This window comes from Dermacentor variabilis, chromosome 5 (genome assembly GCF_050947875.1).
Source record: "Dermacentor variabilis isolate Ectoservices chromosome 5, ASM5094787v1, whole genome shotgun sequence".
In the NCBI taxonomy this organism is placed as follows: domain Eukaryota; kingdom Metazoa; phylum Arthropoda; class Arachnida; order Ixodida; family Ixodidae; genus Dermacentor; species Dermacentor variabilis.
Genome location: NC_134572.1, coordinates 11,974,728 through 11,997,002, shown reverse-complemented (window position 1 = coordinate 11,997,002; position 22,275 = coordinate 11,974,728). Strand labels below are relative to the sequence as shown.

The 22,275-nt window shown below is 43.7% G+C and overlaps 1 protein-coding gene across 1 annotated transcript in view; it reads right to left on the bottom strand.

The window, feature by feature from the left end:
• Positions 1-233: 233 nt before the first annotated feature.
• The window catches only part of LOC142582135 (uncharacterized), a 117,394-nt gene continuing 95,352 nt past the window's right edge, over positions 234-22,275 (bottom strand). Inside the window, exons 17-25 of the mRNA XM_075691529.1 lie at positions 19,410-19,556; positions 16,723-16,764; positions 15,008-15,094; positions 14,010-14,078; positions 11,102-11,232; positions 10,023-10,046; positions 9,919-9,942; positions 4,343-4,447; positions 234-391 (exon numbers count right to left, since the gene is read on the bottom strand). Of these exons, the coding sequence (XP_075547644.1) occupies positions 256-391; positions 4,343-4,447; positions 9,919-9,942; positions 10,023-10,046; positions 11,102-11,232; positions 14,010-14,078; positions 15,008-15,094; positions 16,723-16,764; positions 19,410-19,556 (765 nt within the window). The 3' untranslated portion in view covers positions 234-255. The remainder of the gene's footprint in view (positions 392-4,342; positions 4,448-9,918; positions 9,943-10,022; positions 10,047-11,101; positions 11,233-14,009; positions 14,079-15,007; positions 15,095-16,722; positions 16,765-19,409; positions 19,557-22,275) is intronic.

Here is a 22,275-nt window from a genome sequence, read left to right as displayed (position 1 = left end):
GCAGCAACCAAGAAATATACTGTTTAAAGTGCGCCGAATCCCGTGCTTATTTCATCATGTTCAAGATTACTTTGATCGCCGAAGAATATTAACGATAACTAAATTGAGAACTTCTCTTCCAAGCTTTAAATGTGGTAAGACTTCAGTAGAGTCACACCCGAATTAAAGAATTACTGTGTCGTCCAGTACTATACTATACCATGTCACGCTTCCACTATATGAAGACCCAGTTATGACAGAAAGAGGTAACGTTTACTAACACAAAAAGAATTTCCAGCAATATGTTTTCGCTCGCAGGGAGGATGATCTCGGATAGTTTATATCTTCTCGATGTCTACGCTTTTTGCGTTTGCGTTCTCTCCAGAAGTCTTCACCTCCACAGATTCGGAGCCTGCAGCCAGAAAAAAGAGAAAGTTAAAAAATAAACGTTCAAGAAGAATCAGCCCAAAAGGCTGCATGTTGGGCTGCGTGGTTTGTCTTGAAAACGACGTCAGAGGACTGGAATGATAGGCATAGAAAGACATCAAGACGATCACATGCAAGGCGCACTCTTGGTAGTTGTCCTATGCGCCCTTCGTGTCCTTTGCCACCCACCCGGCCCCACCCGCCCCTCCTATTCTGCAAGGCATAACGGAAAAAATTCAGACACTTGAAGCGTCAAGTATTCAAGTCAAGTCAAGTCAAGCGTCAAGTAAAAGCGGATAATCAGCGTTCAATAAGTTGTGTCAATTTAGGACGTCCAAAGGAGTAAAAAAGGTGGTATTATATACACAGCTCTGAACTGTTTGACTAATCTGTGAAAACGACTTGTAGACATTTTAACGATTTCACGCAAGTTATAAACTAAAAATTATGACTCTGCGTTTTAGACACCCTAATACAGTGAATACTTCATGCATAAAGAATACATTATGGAATCAGATTACGCAGTTGCGATATCTGTATTTGTGGGAACTTGAGTTGCAAATTGTGTTCTTCATTTTTAGAGATTTTCGGAAATTTTTGGTAAATACTGGAGGCCCTGAATTAAAATTGTGCTTCCAAGTTAATCCCCAGAATTTGACATTTTCTTTTAAATGCAAGAATACCACTCAAATCGGTTCAATCTTCGTCCTACCTTGCCACTTTTACGTTTCACACGTATCTGAACAGGAAAATCAGGGTTCAGCTAAGCAGCGTCAAACTTAGGGGTTGCAGAGATGCTTTCGTAGGCAGATGCGACAAGGCATCCTGTGCTAAATTGCTCCTAAACATAGGTAAAACTGATAAGAAATAGAGCCCGAACTTCATGTAAGTGATAGTTGAATGTTTATAAAAGCCCGAAATATTTTCGCGAAACTAGGAAAGTTTCAGACGATAAAATCGGTCGCAGTGCGAAGTCGTGTTTTTTGTCATAAATCAGTTAAATTTAAACAACTCCAGCAGGAATTACGTGAACGTTAGAAGCGACAGCCATGAGGAGCGGTCATGCTGCGTTTCGCTGGCAATATTCGTGTTAACTAACAAGCTTCGTGTGCTGCTTAAGACTACACAACAATTTGTAGTTACTCGCGGTGGTTGCTTAGTGGCTTCGGTCTTGCGCCGCTAAGCACCCGGCGGCCGTATTTCGAAGGAGGCGAAATGTAAAAACACCCGTGCACTAAGATCTAGGTGCAAGTTGTTAGGATCGGCCTGCAGGGGTACTGCTCTGCAAAACTATCTCAGCCCGCTGCAGCTGCTTCGATCGACCCGCGGTGGTGGTGCCCTTCAGAGAACCAGCGAGGACGACAGCGCTAACCGACCATGAACTTCCTTCGGAGAACTGGAGACTACGGCAGCGTTAATCCACCATGCGCCTCGTTCGGAGAATCGGCGATGGCAGCAGGGCTGGCCACGTTTGGCACCCCGTGTATTGTTGGTTGATTTGCCGGGTCTTCATGGTCTCTCTGCTACAAGAAGAGCTTCCCGAACAAAAGGGTGCTTTGCGGTACGTTTTCCTCGGGCCCCAGGATTCGTCCCAGTTTGCTGACACTCGTGGCGACTACAGGAGAAAGGCAGCTCTGGAATTTAGAGGCGCCGGCCAGGGTCAGGCATGACCACCTGGCTACGAGGACGTGCTCAACTCGGCTTCTGGGAATCCAAAGTGCGTAAGTGTGTGTGTGAGCCCTCCTCCAAAAAGGTGGGTCAACTTCGATGACGTTGGACGCTACGAATTGGCGGTGAACTGCCGTTTCCCTCACATAGGGATCTAGGGAGAACGGAGTGTTTATAAGCATCTGTTTGTCGGCTGCTAGGGTGTGCTCGTCAGTGTGCTCTGTGATCGTGCTCGTGAGCAGTGTGCTCGTGCTCGAGAAGCAGTGTGTTTGGAGCTTCGTGCTCGCATGTTCTATGCTTCGTCTTGCGTGCTCCATTTGGGAGTCACGCTAGACTGTCGAATGTATCGCTTGTTCTAATGTAAATATCTGTAAATAAATCCTGTACGCCTAGATCCTCCAAAGTTCCTCCCTACGACCTACAACCCTTACAACGTTAAGGAACACCAGGTGGTCAAAATGAATTCACTGCGGCGTGCCTCATAATTAGAATATGGCATTGGAACCTAAAATCCTATAATTAAATTGAAAATTTTAGCAATTTGTAGCCGTTGACATATTGTGCTCGTAGACAACTTTCCCAGTCGTCATCATCAATCAATCAAAGTAATTTATTAATAGCCGGGTCATGGATATATACCGCTTTACCCCACCGCCATGGCTTAACGGCTATGGTGTTGTGCTGCTAAGTACGAGGTCGCGGGATCGAATGCCGGCCACATTTCGATGGGGGCGAAATGCAAAAACACCCATGTCCCATGCATTGGGGGCCCCGTTAGAGATCCTCTGGTGGTCAAAATTAATCCGGAGTCAACCACTACGGCGTGAGTCATAATCTAATCGTGGTGTTTGCACGTAAAATCCCTAAATTCAATTTGAAACTAGATTCTAACGCGCAACCTATTTTTCACGGCGAGAAGTGGAAAATGAAATGCCTTCCATTGTAACGCGCACCCCAAGTTTTATACTTAAATGCTAAATGCAATATTCTTGATTGCTTTCTCACCAAATTTTCATGGCAAGGGAGAGAAATAGCAATTCGTTCTCACTCGGTAAAGAAAATTTTTTTGCAACCGATCCACAATGGACATGGCATCGCTCGTCGTCTCTGTCCAAGGCATCCTTACGAAGAACTGCCCCGATAATACTGCCCGGCACCCGCAGTATGCGACAAGGCTTGGTCTTCCAGAATGGAATGGGATAGAATAGAACTTAGACACCACCTGACTGATGTCTAAAACATGGCGACCATGATGTGATTCTGCATCTTGGTATTTCTTCTAGCACGTGCCCTGCGCAAAAGCATGGCCTTCAAGATTGGTTTGCGTTTGTCTGAGAGAGACGTCACTGGGGCATGAATTTTGACTTGGTTTCACATTGATTCCAAAGCTCATCGCCAATTTTAGTAAATATTTCTGGAAAAATCACTCGTTATAACAAAGTAAATACGGTATCCCCTAAAGCACAGTACATCCCCTATCGGTGACTCGGTTTGAGTGAATGAATTATGGGGGTTTACGTGTCAAAAACACGATTGATAATGAGGCACGCCGTCGTGGGGATACCGGAATAATTTTGACCACTAGGGGATCTTTAACGCGCCACCAATGCACGGGTCACGGGCGTTTTTGCCCTTCACCGGAATGTGATTCCGCGACCTGGTTCTTAGGAGCGCAACGCCATAGCCGCTCCTGGCGGGTGTGATTCGGCTTCTAATAAATCACTGTTGAAAGTCAGTGCTCGTTTGTATCCTGCCTTCTGTCCCGGCATCCCGTATTTTGCGTGACATACTAACGTGCAGTATCAAAAATGCCGAAACTATATTTTCGCATCCCGTTTGATCGACTTTACGCCAATTAAATATGTAGACAGGACATGTCGGCATACTCACGAGTACACTCACTCACGTTCATTTCACAGTAGTGAGTGCGAATATGAATGAGTGAAAAACGAGTGTGCGTGGAAGTGAATGAGTGCCGGTGATTGTGTAAGTGGACGTGAGTATAACGACCGGAGTCTGTCCGTGAACGTACGTGATGTGAGCGTGAGTGCAGGTGAGTGGGAGTGCGAGTGAGTATCCTGGAAAAAAAAATTGTTGGTGAGGGAGTATGAGTGAGCGTCCACTCATTCTGCCAACCTATGGTAAACAGGTTTCCGTATGCCAAATTATCATTAGCTTTGTCTCCAGCGATGTGAAACCAGCAAGAAGACGGGTGAAACAATGTGAAAAAAAAATGATTCAGATTTGGACGTTCAGAAACACTAGTCACCTTGCATCGACGAGGAAACTTTTCCCGCTGCAGTGCTCACGTCGTCCATATCGAAGCCGGTCATCTGAAGCGCGCTTCTCAGTGGATGCACTGCTGCATTCGGCGCTACAACAGGGGTGGGGAGGGAAGAGAAGTTTTTTGGCACATTCATCGTATACCATCAGGCGGAGGAATGTGAGCTCCGCAAGCGAAGTACGGGGAGTCGAGACGACGAATTGAAGTCTCGGCTGAAAAGGCACTTCAGTGAATAACGATTAGGTCGATTCAGTTCTGAATACTAAATAAGAGTAAAATGTGGGCTTGGGCTACATTGTAACTCTTCGTAACAAGTCGACGGCGCGAGTGAAAGACTATGACAGAAAGCGATTATAACAGCGCTGGCCTCCGATTATACTTTAGTATTTCCGGAAGAAATTCTCTAGTTAAACTCTGCGTGTTTTCTGTCGCTCTTTTTAACTTGCTACTTAGATTCAATTTCAAATTTTTACAGAATTCGAACTCAAACTACTTTGAGCCTCTTTGTTATATACGATAACATTACTTTAAGAATAAATGTGTCAGAAGTTCAAAATATTATAACTACGATATTCATGTCGCATGTTCGAATAAGATCTTGTAACAAATGCTTTACAATTATTAGAATCGGGCATTGTAAGTATTCAAAAATTCGTATACTTAGACTACTTGCGTTCCGTGTGGGGAGCTAAATGTTAAAATTTGTTCGTACTTGCAGAATGTGGCTACGGGGTCAGTTCACGATTGCGTCGACCGTATTTCGATCGCGAAATGCAAGTATAGATGCATACTAAGACGTGGTCGTACGCCTAAGAAACCGAGGTGTTTAAAAGCAATTCGGAATCGTCGACAACGCCACCTCTCAGTTTTTGTACCAGCCTTTGGGAAGTAAATTCTTACCTTACCTATTATTATATGGGCCTTGTTAGCCACACTAATTGAGTAGTTTTACGAATGCCACTGCACTAACGTGCAACTTAATTGCAGACAAGGATCCTAGTATGGCGCACGTTGGACTTTACAAGTGCGCCTGGCTTCGTCATACGGTTGACCCTCCAGGCGAGTCCTCCCTATCGCACCCGCGGCCCGATCCTCATTGATTCACCATCTCGACAGCGAAACAGCGCTTTTCAAAAGAACACAAGGAAAATGACAAGCCCTGGCGCTAGCGTGTGTGTTCATTACCTAAACACGCACAAAACAGCGCCATTTAGCTCCCAGTCTTCACCGCTTATCCCCGCTATCGGCGACCGCAGCCTCGAAATTTTGTGCTCGAATTTGAGTCCCAGTTCTCCCTTGCCTTCGCTTAAAACAAGCTGTCACCGAGCCTGCTTGAGCAAATAAGATTTTGCTACGTCTATTGTAGTCTCGACTCTAATTTCTTACTCTCCGTTTTCACTTACTTAAGTCTCCGTTAATACCTATATATCTGTATTGCAGGGTTAGCTATGCCTGTACCGAATTCGGCTCTATCGCTATACACTGTTTCTTTTTGTCGTTCCCACAAATACTTTAAACAATATCTGTTGTAGGACGTGTTGGAGTCTCGACTACTCTTTCTTTCTTGCCGAAGTTATCTCTAATAACTTCTCTGATGTACCGCAGCGCGTCGTCTCTTTCGAAGATGTTGCCGTCTTCATCCCTTATAGCACTTTGCGAATATTTCGTTGGAGCTCCGAGTGCTCTTACATGGTTCTAGAATATCTTGGTGAGCTTTTATCGCTTTTTTAAATGTCATGCAGACAACTATTACTTGCACCGTTAATTGTTTGCTGCACTAGGTTGCTCGCCACCCTTTTCTTTTCCCGGCATTTGTTACATCTGAACACAGTACCTCTTCTTCGAGTAATAGCAAACTTTTGGTTTCTCGATAACCCCTAGACGCAGTCTTGCGCTCTTCTATATCTGCTGGCTATTTATTTACATGGATGCATGGATGGATGTTATGAGCGTCCCCTTTGGAACGGGGCGGTGGGTTGCACCACCAAGCTCTTGCTATTATACTGCTTAATGTCCTACCTAGGTTAAACAATGAAAAAAAAAAAACCACTATGAACTACCACGCCCACATTTTCTGATCCCCTATTGCGAACTGTACTTTTGTACGTCTCCGTCTTTTGTCGTTTCCCTACTTTTCGTCCACCAATCCTCCAATCGCCTCTTACTAATGCCTATTGCGGACATATTTGCTTTACCACTGCTCCCGCTGAACCCAAGGGCTTCAAGGAGGCCAGTGGTGTCTAAATCGACCGCTAGGTAGACGTCTTCACATTCTAATAAAACATACTGCGTCGTTTTCCTAGCTTTACCGCAGCAAGCACGTGCTTCTTCTTGCTTGTTATATCTCGCTTTATAGGTGCGTGTTCTAAGGCATCCCGATCTCGCTTCGAAAAGTAATGAGCTTCCCTTGGAATTATCGTAAATGGTTTCTTTCCTGATTTCGTTTTTTCCTCTTAAGTAGTTACTCATGGCAAGTTTCTTTTCCATTGCCGCCACCCATGAGATTATTTCAGCCTCTTTGACTTCCCGCTTGACCTTTGTTGCTGTGTTGCCCACCATACAGGTCGCAGACTTGCTGGTAGGCTTCCTAGTTCTTTTCCTCCACTGTGAACCAATGTTTTTCCTGTACAGATACCTGAACACTCTCCCAGCCCATTTACTTTCTTCCATATTCGTCAGCCGTTCTTCATACTCAATTTTACTTGAGCTTCCCTCACTTCAAAACTAGTCCAGCCCATATAACCCTGCACAGCTTCATTTGTAGTCTTGCCGTGAGCGCCCAATGCGAGGCGACCCACTGACCTTTGGTTCCCGTCGAGTCCTGATTTGACTCCTGATTTAAAGCAAACAACCGCATTTCCAAAAGTAAGTCCTGAGCCATTCCAGTAAGTCCTGGAATATGGATGCATGGATGGATGTTATGAGCGTCCCCTTTGGAACGGGGCGGTGGGTTGCGCCACCAAGCTCTCGCTATTATACTGCTTAATGTCCTACCTAGGTTAAACTATGAAAAAAAACCACTATGAACTACCACGCCCACATGTTCTGATCCCCTATTGCGAACTGTACTTTTGTACGTCTCCGTCTTTTGTCGTTTCCCTACTTTTCGTCCACCAATCCTCCAATCGCCTCTTACTAATGCCTATTGCGGACATATTTGCTTTACCATTGCTCCCGCTGAACCCAAGGGCTTCAAGGAGGCCAGTGGTGTCTAAATTGACCGCTAGGTAGACGTCTTCAAATTCTTATAAAACATGCTCCGTCGTTTTCCTTGCTTTACCGCAGCAAGCACGTGCTTCTTCTTGCTTGTTATATCTCGCTTTATAGGTGCGTGTTCTAAGGCATCCCGATCTCGCTTCGAAAAGTAATGAGCTTCCCTTTGAGTTATCGTAAATGGTTTCTTTCCTGATATACCTGCGGGCTTGAGCGCCACCACCCGGTAGAAGGGCGATTCTTTGCCCCTGGGTAGCTTCGGGTCGTCGATGCCTACGCGGCGCACAACAGCGGTGGGGATGATTCGCGCCAGCTCGGAGCTGCCGCTGTCCGGCGACACCGGGGGCAGGGTGGGCGGCGCTTCGAGCGTGTCGAAGCTCATCACCAGGCAGCGCGCGTCGCGACTCTGTTGCAAGATGTGTTCCCTGCAAGGCGCCGTCACACTGGGACCACCGCTTGGGCGCGCGCTGCGCAACACATTTGGCGTCCAGGACACGCGCGGTTATCTTTGGCGACGCTTCTTACAAGTGTGCGCGGAGGACTCGCATCGTTCACTTGGAATGCATCACTCTGATCTGACGTCTGCCACATTGAATAAAAATAATTCAATCGCTAATGGCAGTCTGGCGCTCATGGTACGCGTCAGATAAGTTAGGGAAAAATTGGCACGATACAACACGGATACAAAACGCGTGTTTCTAATAAGACACTTCATAGCTTAACAAACGTTCGTTTAGGTCCGGAGATCAAACCAGAGCGGTCACCACATAACAAAATTAGGAAATGAGCAGACGCGGTCAAGGTGATACAGATCTCCGAGTGCCCATTCAAGCTATTACTGCTTCCTGGTACTTCCGCAAAATAATGGCTATACCGGTTCACTTTTAAGGCTAGAAAGAATTCTTAATTGGAGTGCGAAAGTGATCTCTGATAAATATAGATTTATTTTTTTTGCAAGATTCCAACAACGATTACATCGGTGGAGCAGTTTAGACAAATCCAACTTAACATTTCGTGAACAACATTTCTTTCCAGCTAAATGCCTTTTGCACAAGTATTTTTTAAAAGTATACTTTTCTTCCCTATTCGAAACATTTAGGGGTACTGCATGCATTAAATGAAAAAAAAAGAGGCTCCGAACTAAAGCTTCATCAAGTCAGCGTCTTCGTCCATGATGTCAAAAAATGAAACGCCGTAAATCCATTACTTTCAAGCGTTACTGTATATTTAAAGACTCGAGGACACTTGACCGCACGGAAAACGCGATCAATTGTGAATGCTGCCATCGCGCACATTTTTCTCGTCGCTTAGCCAATTTTTCATAATCCGGGAAAAGTGAGAAACAGTCGCTACACACCGGCCGCATGTTCCTTACCTGACTTTCTTGATTCTCCTAGAGAAAGGGAGCAAAGCTTCATTTTAAATGAAGCACCACACCAACTTAGTTTCGCGTCGCTCAGTAAGATGCAGATATCAAACTGTTACTCTAGGTCGGAAAAATGCCGCATTTACGGAGCACATGAAGCAGAATCAGAAAGCTCGGTACCACGTCTAATCCTATCTTATTCCCATTGATTCATTCATAACGGCAGTTACAACGAAGGTAATCACTGAAGTGGGCTTCTCCCTATATTTCATATCAACGTGAAGAAGCCAGCTTTGGTCGCCTGTTTCGTGAAGCCATCCAAGTGCCGTGCACAGATGCGTTTCTTTGGAGTCGTGCATAAAGGATTGGACGGCTGCAGGACCTCGCTCTATCAGCATACGTGCACGTGTGTGAGCAAGGAGAGAGGAAAGTGGGAGGTAATCGAAGGTGACCGTTAGAGGGGGCTTCTCCCAATGAAGCCGTTATTTGCGAAGAAGGCAACCCTGCGCAGATGGACAGCATCTCGAAGCCCATCGTAAGCACCATATAGAAGCCACGTGCGTCAAAAAAGCCGCTCGAAGCGAATGCATGCCGCATGTGCTTCCTGTGTGCGGCTACCACCCAACGCCTGGCAGGGCAAACCCGGCTAGGTCTGGAACTGTATGTGTCTCGAGCGTGTTGTCTCGAGCGTGTCCTGCTGAAATTCCACACCAGCCGTTGCTGCGGTCGACGCGCAACAGATAAAGTCGGCTGTGTTTTTACGCATGCACATATATTGACCTCTGGCGTATGCTTTCGGAGCTCAGAGCCGGAACCTGGATTTCACTCGCTTCCTTTTCCCTCTTTCTCTCTCTTGGGCAGAAGCAAGCCGCGGGCAGCCGCGATTCCGTTTCCTAGGAGTATACCGCTACACGGATTATTCTTGCCTAAACAAGTTTGTTCTCGTTTAATCAGTAGTATTGACACTGCCAACTTTACTCACTCGAGATGCTTTTCCTGCTTCATCCTGGCAGAAAAAGAACAAATAGGTAAACAAACAAATAAACAAGAGATTAAATGCAAAACTTAGTGTAGCATTCGACACACCTGGCTTCCTGCTCGCCTCGAACCCTACAAATGGAGACAAGGTCAACGTGAGAGACGCAGCGACACAATAGGTTGACGCCAATCACGCGACATAGTGAATGGAAAAAGTTACAAAGGCGCATCGCAGAGCTTACCGAGCAAATATTGTTTCTAGAGACTTTCGCAGAATCTGCCTTGATGATGACAAAACTTTTCTGAGGAGAGAACTCTGACTAAACCACACCAAAGAGGCTAAAATAATAGGTGAACACACATTGGTGGTCGTTTGCCTTTCGGAGATGTTTTAAGATTGAAGAAGAACGATAATATCGCTGTTTGCAAAATATTTGAATACCTGCCGTGGCTGCTTAGTGGCTATGGTGTTTGGCTGCTAAGCACGAGGTCGCGGGATAATATCCCGGCCACGGTGGCCGCATTACAATGGGGCGAAATGCGAAAACACCCGAACAATTATATTTAGTTGCGCGTTAAGGAACTCCAGATGGTCAAAATTATTCCTGAGTCTCTCACTACGGTGCGCCTCATAATCAGATCGTGGTTTTGGCATGTGAAGCCACATAATTTATTTTTTTAGCAGATTTGAATGACAAAGCAGAGTTCTCGCCGCATAACTTCTATTTTGTATGGACACCAACGTCTACACTCCGTCAGCCTACTGCGTCTGGTTTTAATGCCAGAAAGCGGTCTTTGCCGACCAGGTTTGCCGAGAGCAAGTGAGCCTTCTCACGAGCTTGCTCAGCTGTTCCTTTGCCTAGCCAGGCTCGGAAAAGAACCGCAGGGCAGTAAACGTTTCCTAAACGCGAAATACGTCACGCCACAGAGACGTCATCGTCCTGTCGGTGTGGGCGCGAATCTCAGAGATATATATTTTATCTTTGTTTTCTTCGCAGCTAATAAAGCTTTTTACCTAAAGTACGCCATAGGTTTACAGATAACAATATACTCTTACGAACTGGTTTAATGTTTCCGCATAATGTCTTCTTGAACGCGGCTATTCGATCGTTAATCTCTTTCAAAGCGGCGCCCTGTTCTCCAGAGCAGAGACAGGGAATAATCCAAGAAAGACGCAAAGCACGCACTCTTCGTCGGGTGGCTTGCCGTCCACCAGGTAGCGTTGCATGCGCACGAAGTACCGGGAGATCATCAGCGTCACTGGAATGGCGGCTAACATGCTCAGCAAGCAGCACACCAGCGACAGCCACAGGCCGTTCTGCGAACGCCCACAAGAAGCCCGCGCATACAGGATCGTTGAACTGAACTTTGCGCGATTTACAGTTGAGTGCAATGGTAAACATAACACGAGTGCTACAGCTGTTGCTACAGATTGCTACTGCTTGACATCAATACATCCCTACCCGCACCGAGAACAATGTCTTCCCACGGGTCCAGCGTCAGTGTCCCATAATATCAATTGTCGTGTCGCAATTGAAAGGAATAGCCACCCTTTCCGAAAATTATTTTAGTTTAGGAGTTTTTTTTTTATTTTGAGCCACGGATTAACGTCACTCGGACATCCGAAAAATTGTTAACACCGAATACAAGACGTGCGTATACATCGGCGGTGACACGGCTGATACCAAATCTCGCATTTTGAATGTGAGCTTCTTCCTGTGTGGACCCTTTTGGTTATATGTTTCTCGTATAATGATCGAACACCTTTAGTTGTTCTGCACTTCTTTGTGAAATAGATTTTTTTTTTCGCGCTGACGGACAACTCGCCAAATCGCCGCTCTGACGGGATTACACTTTCGTTTTGGTCTTAAATGAGCATGAAACCAAGTACTTCCTAGTTTCGTTATTATATAACGAACTTGTTCCCCCTTCTCGCAGCCCTAAAATTGCCTCTCGCATGATTCCCCGGTTAACTACCAGCGTGTTTTTACTGCATAACGAAAATCTAGGCGATGTAACTTTATACCTCACCTGCAATTCACTGCGGGGTGGACAATGAATCTGGCGGTGTCTGACAGCAATTTGTTATTTCATGCCTACGGCGCTTCACCTTACGCATCTGGCTTTGTTGACAACCAAGCACTTTTTATGCGCATGATCGCACAGATTCCGGGCCGTTTAATTACTGGCAATCCGAGCGAGTTCCGGTCCTCACCATGTTGTCCGACACTATCCGGCACGCAACGAGAAACCCGATGGACGCCACTCTCCGGGCAGCGGCGCAATCTCCCACGCTAGTGCGGAGCTGCGATTAGGTAGACGCGCGAAGAAACTGTAAGCAGGCATCTGCAACAGGCATCTGCGCAGCAGAGGCTCGAGCTCGGGAACTGCTCGCTACATCCTAGAACCGGCGGTCGCTACGAACCCCAATAAATCACCTTTATAATATTTATATTTCTTTATTTTTTCTGCGAAGTTAGAGCTCTAATTTGATGCTTCTATTCTACAATTTTTCTGGTGTTCGGGAATATTTACCCAGTAACTGAGCATGTAAATGTAAAATATTCTCCCGCTGATTACTACGATGTATAACATTATTCTTAAGCGCAAAAATTTCGTTCCAGATTGGTTCAACGGTAAATAAATAAAAGAGCGTTCCTGTATTTCACATGCACTCTACTTCGAACAGGAAATATATGAGGGAAGTTCCTCTCTCTTAAGTAGGATGTTCATCAGCGCGGAATTTGTAGCGTGTATCAAGCTGATGGTGTTGAACATCAGGTGAAACACGCTTGGGATCGCAGGAAATACTGTACGAGCGTTAGAGGGCAAGGACGTACAAGGTACAGAAGTGCATTAAGGTTACTGGCTACCATGCAAAACAACAGAGCTTTAAATACCGAATGCCGCGAAGCATTTGAGCAGAGTGCAAAAGCTCGAAAAACAATGAATTACTTGGAAGGCATATTAAAAATTCATAATTGAATCATTGAAGTTCACATTTCTCTATGTCCCCCTTTATGTAATGCCTTCGGGCCTTTAAGGAGACATAAATAAAAAGTCCTTTTGCCATAAAGTTCAAAATAAAACAAAATAATATCATGGCCGCGAAAGAGATGTGTTGACTTGTAAGACCGGGTCCTCTTCAGAGTCAAAATTTGGCAGTGCGCATTGTATTGTGCTAAAATAGAAAGTACCTTGTGATTATATAAGGAAATATATGCACAAGATAACAGAATTTCAGAAGCGTAGACTGCTGGGCCAGTTGGCACATCGTGTAGCGTCGTCGAGCGCGGAAATACGGGCGGGATTTTCCCGCCCGTATTTCCGCTCAACGACACAGCATAAGAGAACCTATTTGCGAAATACGCGCTGGCTATGGAAATACATTCAGATGCAGTTTAAAGAACGTAGGTATTTGTGTAGCCCGGAGATGTAAAGTTGGTGCTTCATTTGAATTTTTGTGCTAACTTGACGATTTCTGGCACTTTAACCCAAAATTGAAATTGTGCTTCAATAACTTTACTTTCTCTCTTAAGTGCAACCTATTTAATTCAAATCGTATAGCGAATGCGGTAGAAATGAATTATGCTTCACGTGTACTTTAATACAGGAAAGTCTGCCATTTAAGTGCAACAATTCCAGTAACTGACCAAAGTGAATAATTAAGAAAGATAATTTGTGAAGCATTATTATTTAGTACAAGTGAGGCGCAAAAAGCAAAGGCAGACGGAATGTGTAACAGGATCCTTGTTTTTTGCGCTTTTCTTGCAGCATGTCGCATCAAGAGACCGAATTGGTACCCTTTTCAAGATTATTATTTAACTACCAGAATAACGTTATCTTCATACAAGTAATGCACGCCTATTGAAACAACCCTTTGGAGTGATGAACAGTGCTATGTGCCATTATTTTATTTGGTACAGAATAAAACCAAAATAAAAATTTGATATAACTTTACATGTAATTTTAAGCTGGAAATGAAGTTAATAGTTTTGTTGGTTTATTTGTTATTTCTTTACTTTATAACGCTACCTTATCACGAGCTTTACCTGAAGTGCTGCCCCTACAAAGTCTGAGCAGGTGAACACTCACCGTTTGGGTAACCTCCCTCTTTATCTCCTCCGCTTTCCCCAAGGAGTCGTTTAAAAACAGAATCACTTCCTGCAAGTAAGCGTGCAAAGTTTGCCTATATACTGCTAGAACTACCACGAAAGCTAACAAATAAAACTAATGATTCGGAATGCCCCATAGTAGAATACATCAGGTTGCATCCTTAGTGACACCGCAGAAAGGTACTTAACAGGGTTCCCAGGACGATCAAAATAAGAGGTTCGCGGTAAATATTATGGCAAGAACTGTTGAAGTAAAGTGCCTTAGATGGGGAATAACGTGGGCCGCATAATAGCGTTAGTTAATTTTTTATGGGTTTAACGAATCCCCAGTCGCTAAAGATCCGACAGAATGTTCTAAATACGGGAGAATTTCCGCGTAAATCTGTATTGTTGCGGCTTGAATATGTTATGTGTTTCACGACAAAACTGGCTTTGGCTTATAAGACGTCAAGTTTACTTCAGAAGTTGGCGTCGCTACGGCAGAATTGATTTTGTATTGATTATATGTGGTAGTCCTGGCTAAAGCCATTTCCACTACAGGACTCATACTTTCATTGTAACGGTATCTGCAAGTCCAAAAACAAGAAAAGAAATGATGACGAAAGAAATCTGCGTTTTTCAAGAAACGTGTTGCCCTTTCACATTACTTCTTCAGGTATAAAAAGTACGTTAATTTTAGGGCGATGGAAAGGCTATCACACACGCACTGTTGCGTGATCGTACAAGGGGTTGTCTTTCACGCTTGTGCTGAAAATTTCTTACAAAGTGTAGGTCCAAGAGAATCCATGCAACTCTACCAACTAGCCTCATTTACCGTACTTGCTAAAACAATGCTTGATTTGGATATAATCCTGCTGATTCCTCATACTAATCGTCAGCGCACATTTATTGTCCATAAAATTAAACAATAATTAAGTGAAATTAGGCTCGCTTGGGTCGTGGTACATTCTTCCAGGCATCCCAACACGGCCACCTCACCTGGGCGATCGCCACGTCTACGTCAGTTGTCGGATCCTTCGAAGCCAGAAGTTTGGTGGTGGAGGCGCTTACAGTTTTCACGGAATCCTAAAAATGAAATTGAACATCGTAGATTGCGTGTGCAGGGGTGTTTCTCAAGTTATTAAAGTAGCACACAAACGGGATTTATCGTTGGCTGTTTAACAACTCGAGATGCCTGCAGTGAATCCGAAATACACTCCTTGTACGAAAAATAATACACATGGGAATCCCGTATATATATATATATATATATATATATATATATATATATATATATATATATATATATATATATATATATATATATATATAGAATGTGTGTGTGTGTGTGTGTGTGTGCGTGCAAACGCCCTGTACAAAGTTTTTTTAGCTGCACACAAATTGTTAAAGATTATATGTAGTATAGACAGCACAATTCTAACTCTTGAGCTAGATTACTTGATGAGGCGGACATTACTTGTACGAATAAACAAAATGCCTAATGGTGCAAATAATATAATTACAATAATTATTTTTTAAATAATTATATTACGGCACATATTTCAATCTATGAATTTTAGCCACTGAGATTACAATGGCATATCGACTTGGAACGAATTCTGAAGATAACACCGGTTTCGTGATATGCGCCACGAAAAATTACGGCAAAATACACTGTTGTTCCACTTATTCTTTTAAAATAAAGATGCTGTTTTATGCACTGAATAACTGAAACGCCAATGCAATTCGTAGGATACTCTGAAAATTATTATCTCCAAACTGGTTTAATCCTAAGAATCATTTTAAGTGGATTCGCCTTGCAAACTCACCGGATAAAATTCGTAAACTGAAATATGTGCAGTAAAGTAATTAATTAAGAAGTTAGCACAACTATGCTAATTATTCATTTAAGCATATTGATTTCTTGTAGAATTGATGGTCTACTCACCGAGTAATTTAGCCCGAGGGTTAGCATTGCTCTATCTGCCACAGACACATTGTAAAAGTTTGGTGCTTCTAAAAAAAGTACCTGATGTGCCAACGGCCGCGCATGTGACTACTAAATGGGGCACTGTGCCACAGACGATCGCTGAATGATGCTCCTTGTAAGCCTGTTCGGTTGGTGCACTGTCGTGTCTGCATTTGTATCTGTGTTTATCGCTTCGCAGTCATTTCTGTGCATCTTGTCTATGCTTGCGCGCTATGTTAAATTGAACGACAGCTCTGACGAAACGGGCGATAAAGTTTTTCAGTCAAAAATGTTCTGAACTAATTGGAGATGCCTTTCACGGATTCCGTCTCACCCGCTTCGCAGCGCAGAATGCCTTTACGATGCAAAAATCACAGAAACTTTTCACTTAGAGAGAACAGTAACTCTATACACAACATTTCTGTAGCCATTTATAGCTCAGGAAAACAAACCAAGCCATACGCGTTGTACATTATTATTAATTTTTCGTCTTCGAAGTACAAGAGGGAAAATATACCGGAATGCATAATATTACCGATTAGAAGTAACAAAATCTTTTGTTTTTTCGTTGTTTTTTAACTCCCTTATATCTCGAAGCTCTCCAGCTATGCACAAATTCATGCACATCCAGCCACTGTCTGCATGCCTGTTGTTCCTGTCTGAATTTACTCTGGGCCTCAAAATAGCGCGTGTCAGGATGAAAGAGGCCACACCGTCCTTTTTGCCTGCAAAAAAGTACACTTACCAAAAAGATATCGAATTCCTTCGATGCCGTGCTGAGCGTAAGCTGCAAGGAACACGTATGTCATTACATTATCAGTGAGTCAGAGTAAGATCCTTTGCACAAGACATTTTTTTGTTTTTGATTTAAAAGACGTCTGAAATTCCTGCACGGGCAGCAGCCGGTAATGACTGCCTGATAAATGCACGCACCCAGGAAAGACTCCGAGTCAGTCTTCTTCAAACCACATCATCATCATCATCATCATCATCAGCAGCAGCAGCAGCAGCAGCAGCAGCAGCAGCAGCAGCACCACCACCACCACCACCACCACCACCACCACCACCACCACCACCACCACCACCACCACCACCACCACCACCACCACCACCACCACTACTGCCACCACCACCACCACCATCATCATCGTGTTTTTGTCCACTGCAGGACGAAGGTCTCTCCCTGCTATCTCCAATTACTCCTGTCTTGCGCCAACCGAAGGAGTACGCTTACCTAGGTCAATTAATCATAGGGAACCCTGATCATGAGAAGGAAATTCAAAGAATAAAAATGAGTTGGATCGCATTCGGCAGACATCGTCAGCTCCCGACTGGAAGCTTACCATTATCATTAAAATGAAGGTGTGCAATCAGTGCATTTTACCAGTGCTGACATATGGGGCAGAGAGTTGGAGACTGACAAAGAAGGTTGAGAACAACTTAAAAACCACGCAAAGAGCGATGGAACGAAGAATGCTAGGCATAACGTCAAGAGACAGATAGAGAGCGGTTTGGATTACAGAGCAAAGGGTATAGCCGATATTCTAATAGATGTCAAAGGGAAAAAATGGAGCAGGACAGGTCATGCAATGCGCCGGTTAGATAACCGTTGGACCATTAGGGTTACAGGATGAGTACCAAGAGAAGGGAAACGCAGTCGAGGACGGCAGAAGACAAGGTGGAGCGATGAAATTAGTAAATTCGCGGACGGTAGTTGGAAACCATACATACCGACGGATAAACTACGAGTTTTCAAGAGGCTGATAAGCCTAAGTGAACCCTGTGAGAAAAAACATCATCATCATCATCATCATCATCATCATCCTGGCTACGCCCACTGCAGGGCAAAAGCCTCTCCCATACTTCTCCAACTACCCCGGTCATGTACTAATTGTGGCCATGTTGTCCCAGCAAACTTCTTAATCTCCTCCGCCCACCTAACTTTCTCCCGCTCCCTGTTACGCTTCCCTTCCCTTGGAATCCAGTCCGTAACCCTTAATGACAATCGGTTACCTTCCCTCCTCATTACATGTCCTGCCCATGCCCCCATTTCTTTTTCTTGATTTCAACTAAGATGTCATTAACTCGCGTTTGTTCCCTCACCCAATCTGCTCTTTTCTTATCCCTTAACGTTACACCTATCATTCTTCTTTCCATAGCTCGTTGCGTCGTCCTCAATTTAAGCAGAACCCTTTTCGTAAGCCTCCAAGTTTCTGCCCCGTCCGTGAGTACTGGTAAGACACAGCTGTTATACACTTTTCTCTTGGGGGATAATGGCAACCTGCTGTTCATGATCTGAGGACGCCCATTATTCTTCTTCTGATTACTTCAATCTCATGATCCGGATCTGCGGTCACTACCTGTCCTAAGTAGATGTATTCCCTTACTACTTCCAGTGCCTCGCTACCTATCGTAAACTGCTGTTTTCTTCCGAGACTGTTAAACATTACTTCTGTTTTCTGCAGATTAATTTTTAAACCCACCCTTCCGCTTTGCCTCTCCAGGTCAGTGAGCATGCATTGCAATTGGTCCCCTGAGTTACTAAGCAAGGCAATAAAGAAAAATGAGGAAAAAAACAACGTGCAAATGTCTTTAAACTTCCGACCCCCTCTGGTAACTATATGAACATTCACAAGCCGTCGGACTCGCCTAATTGTCTGCAATCGAAATCTCGAATCCTTGCTCGATGCCACGAATGCGTGGGCAAATAACTATTAAGGGGATCTTCAAATTGTTCAGGATCAATTGTAATGAAATTAACTACATAAAAAGGTTAAATTCTAGAAACTAGTAGTAAAAATCACAATTCTAAGTGCACCCAATTAAGTATGAAATAAAACAGCTAAATGTAAAAAAAAAAAACACATTTATTGAACATGCACGATCGAAAAAATTGGCTTATGCAGATTCATTTAGAATGTTCAGTAATTTTGTGCTATCTCACACTGACATTTCTCCTAACCTGATGAAATGGTTTGTTCTCTCATTTTGAAACAACACGTGAAAGTATTTGGGGCATTGTCAGTTACATAAAGGGCGAGAACCACTTTATCCTTTGGCCTTGCCCTCAGCTTCGTTAATCGTTATCATTTATGAACCTGCAAAGGCAGCACCTGCTCAGTTTTTGCGCCATCGTCGAACAGTAGCGCAGTTCATGTCCAGACAAACACCGTCTGCTTTTGCAGGTAAGGCACGGTCGCTCCCGGCCCATCGCTAAGGCGAGCATCGATCGGTGACGACATTACAAATGCAGCTAAACCGAATGAAATGTTTGCATAAGCGGATTAATGACTGATGGTGTCTATAGAAAAGTAACACAATCAACAAAAGACCATCCGCCGTTCGGCACGTCCCCGCTGTATGGAACGACATTTAATCTACACAACCTGCATTTGTCAGAAAGTTCGTAGGAACAAAACTTCCTCTAATTACCTGTTCTGCAAGGTCATCTTGTTGTAGGTTGTCCATTATGCTCTTGGCGTATTTGTTTATGTCGTTTATCGTGGAGTTCTTGACGTATTCTTGCAAATGTTGCGTTTCCGCAGCCCCGAAGAGCTGCGTGCGGAAACGTTGAGCGTTCTGAAAAAGAGCGCAAAATGAAGATATTGTAATCATGGAAGTCATTCGCTGTAAGAGACGAGCAAGCAAGCGGTGTAGGGGCTCAGCGTGGGCTGCCAAGACAAAGTTAGCAGCTAACACGATGCCAGAAATTGTCATTTTGATTGCCAAAATGATTGTCTTGAGAAGACATAAATTAACCGCAAAGAAAAAGAACAATGCATCATTTTGCTGCGGTGTGTTAAATAACTGGACATTCTGATTTAGGCGCAGGAAACTTGAGATAAAGCCCACAGCAGTGTTCTTGATATACTGGACCGAGTTTACAGCTGTGCATAGTTCAGCATACCATTTACTGATTAATCAATTCGTATGCAAATTTTCTTTCAGGTAACTTTTCAATGTTTGTTGTCACGAATCATATTCTCTGTGGTCAGAAATAAAGGTGAACAAGTTTATTTATTTATTTATTTATTTATTCATCAATACTGTAGGTCTTCTGCAGACTCATACAGGGAGCGGGCTTACATCATCATAGGCATGTAATAAGATACAACAAGTTCTCAAAAAGACAAGAGGTAAACATGAGGTAGATCAGAACACTTTTCAACAACAAGTGCATCAATATTATATTACCTACATGGTTACGCTTCGCGAACATGAAAACAGAAAACCTAGCATTATGAATCGTAGGCTACACATGAGAAAAATGTACACACGAAAATAATACCACACTACAAGATACTTTCTGGGGTTTTACAACAGGAAAAGTAGTTATACAGGGTCCATTAGCTGCTCCACTAGAGAACAAAACTGATCTAAATTTGGATTATTTACAGCTTCGCTTGGTAGCGCATTCCAAGCGTTCGCAGCGCGAGGGAAGTAGGAAAACTTAAACGTATTGCAATGCGTATTAAATGGCCGGACGCACTTATCGTGGTTTGTCCTACTAGACCGACGGCCAGGCGGATGAATATAGTCGTCTTTTCCGATTTTGATGTGTCCGTTAAAGAGGAGATAAAAAAACTTCATGGATGCAACATGACGCCGGCAGGAAAGAGTTGCCAAATGCGCTTGATTGCGCATGTCCGTTACACTGTCGTGCCAAAAATACTTTGAATAGATAAACCTAAGGGCCCTATTCTGTAATCTTTCAAGTTTATCGCGAAGGTACTTTTGATGAGGGTCCCACACTATGCTTCCGTATTCCAAAATAGGTCGGACCAGAGTTTTATAGGCAGTTAATTTTACGGCCTGAGGTGCTTTACTCAGTCTTCTGCGTAGAAATCCTAATTGCTTGAATGCCTTGGCGCATGTATCGGTGATGTGCTTATCCCATTTTAAGTCACTTAGTATCTCATTTTAAGTCACTTTAAGTTGTTCCATTTTTCCATGACGTGGGGTCAACAGCCCGAAATTATGATTGTAGTAGGTATCAAACGAGCAAGAAGACCAGCATGGCCTCCGCAAAGCGTCATCTGAGTGATCTGGTCTTTTCCACAAGCTCGCATATGAAGGCAGTGACTATTTTCGCCAACTGAAAGGGGATACCAGTATACGCTACTTGCTTACCAACCGAAATGGTATAAGTGCTCTTGCATATTTATTTATTTATTTATTTATTTATTTATTTATTTATTTATTTATTTATTTGTCTACCAACCAACTTTATCATCACAGGCCGTAGCGAAGGCCTGCGGGATAATCTTAAACACCTTTCTTTTTTCTTTAACATGGAATCCTCTCTACACAACTAAAAGCATTTTTGCATTCGGCTGCTATTGGAATGCTGTCGCCGCATCCGGTAATTGAACACTTCTACTTCTACTGCAGCACAAGGTCGCGTTATCGAACTATAGCAGCATTGGCAACGCTCAAATGAAGCTGGTATGTGTAAACGCTCTCTGGATTAAAGAACCACACGTGGTTAAAATTACTTCGAATCTATATATCCAACAACGGCGCAGCTTTGAGGCGTTAAGTTCATAAAACGTGCCTGAAATCTAACCAGAATTAAAAAAAGTCGCCTTCTTTGAAGTCTATTTCTCCAAACCTGCCCGAATAAAAGCTATATAGCTTGCCAATTTTCGTCCATTTCTTTTTTTCTTGGAAGAATGTTAGCGCAATTCGATGCTGAACTATTTCTTCAGTCTTCAGTACTGCAATAAAGATGTCTCTGTTGGTGCTCACAAGTTGTTCCAGCGATGAAAACGATAGGTTCGAAATACTTGCGTAAGCCGTGTCCTCGTTACATTTCCTGAAATTGTAAGAGCTTATTCGGAAACTATATCACTCCATAAAGTCCATCAAATGACCAAGTACAAGACAAATTCCGTATTATTCACGGATTAGTTTTTCGACCAGTCCTGTCGAAACGGAACAAACTAGGATGCTTCCTAGTTCGCGGTACTCAGCGTTTGCGAGCTTTTCTATGTTCCGGGCACCCGTAAACAGGCACTAGTCAGCGTGGTTTAGAAATAGTCTGCAAGTGCGTAGCTGACAGCGCGTGGAAGCGTAAGCTTCGGATTTTCGCTGTCGCTATTCAAATATGTGACGCAGAGAAATGTTTTTTTTATTTCTCTGTGTAGCTGACCGCTGAGCAGTCTAAATGAAACTTATTCTGTAAACAAAAATCAAACTCCATCGACGCTTGGAGCAGATTTTTTACCAGGGTCTTGATATGTAGCACAAATTCGTCACAATTTACTTCTAGAAGTGAAGACGCTTGCAAGTTGCGAAA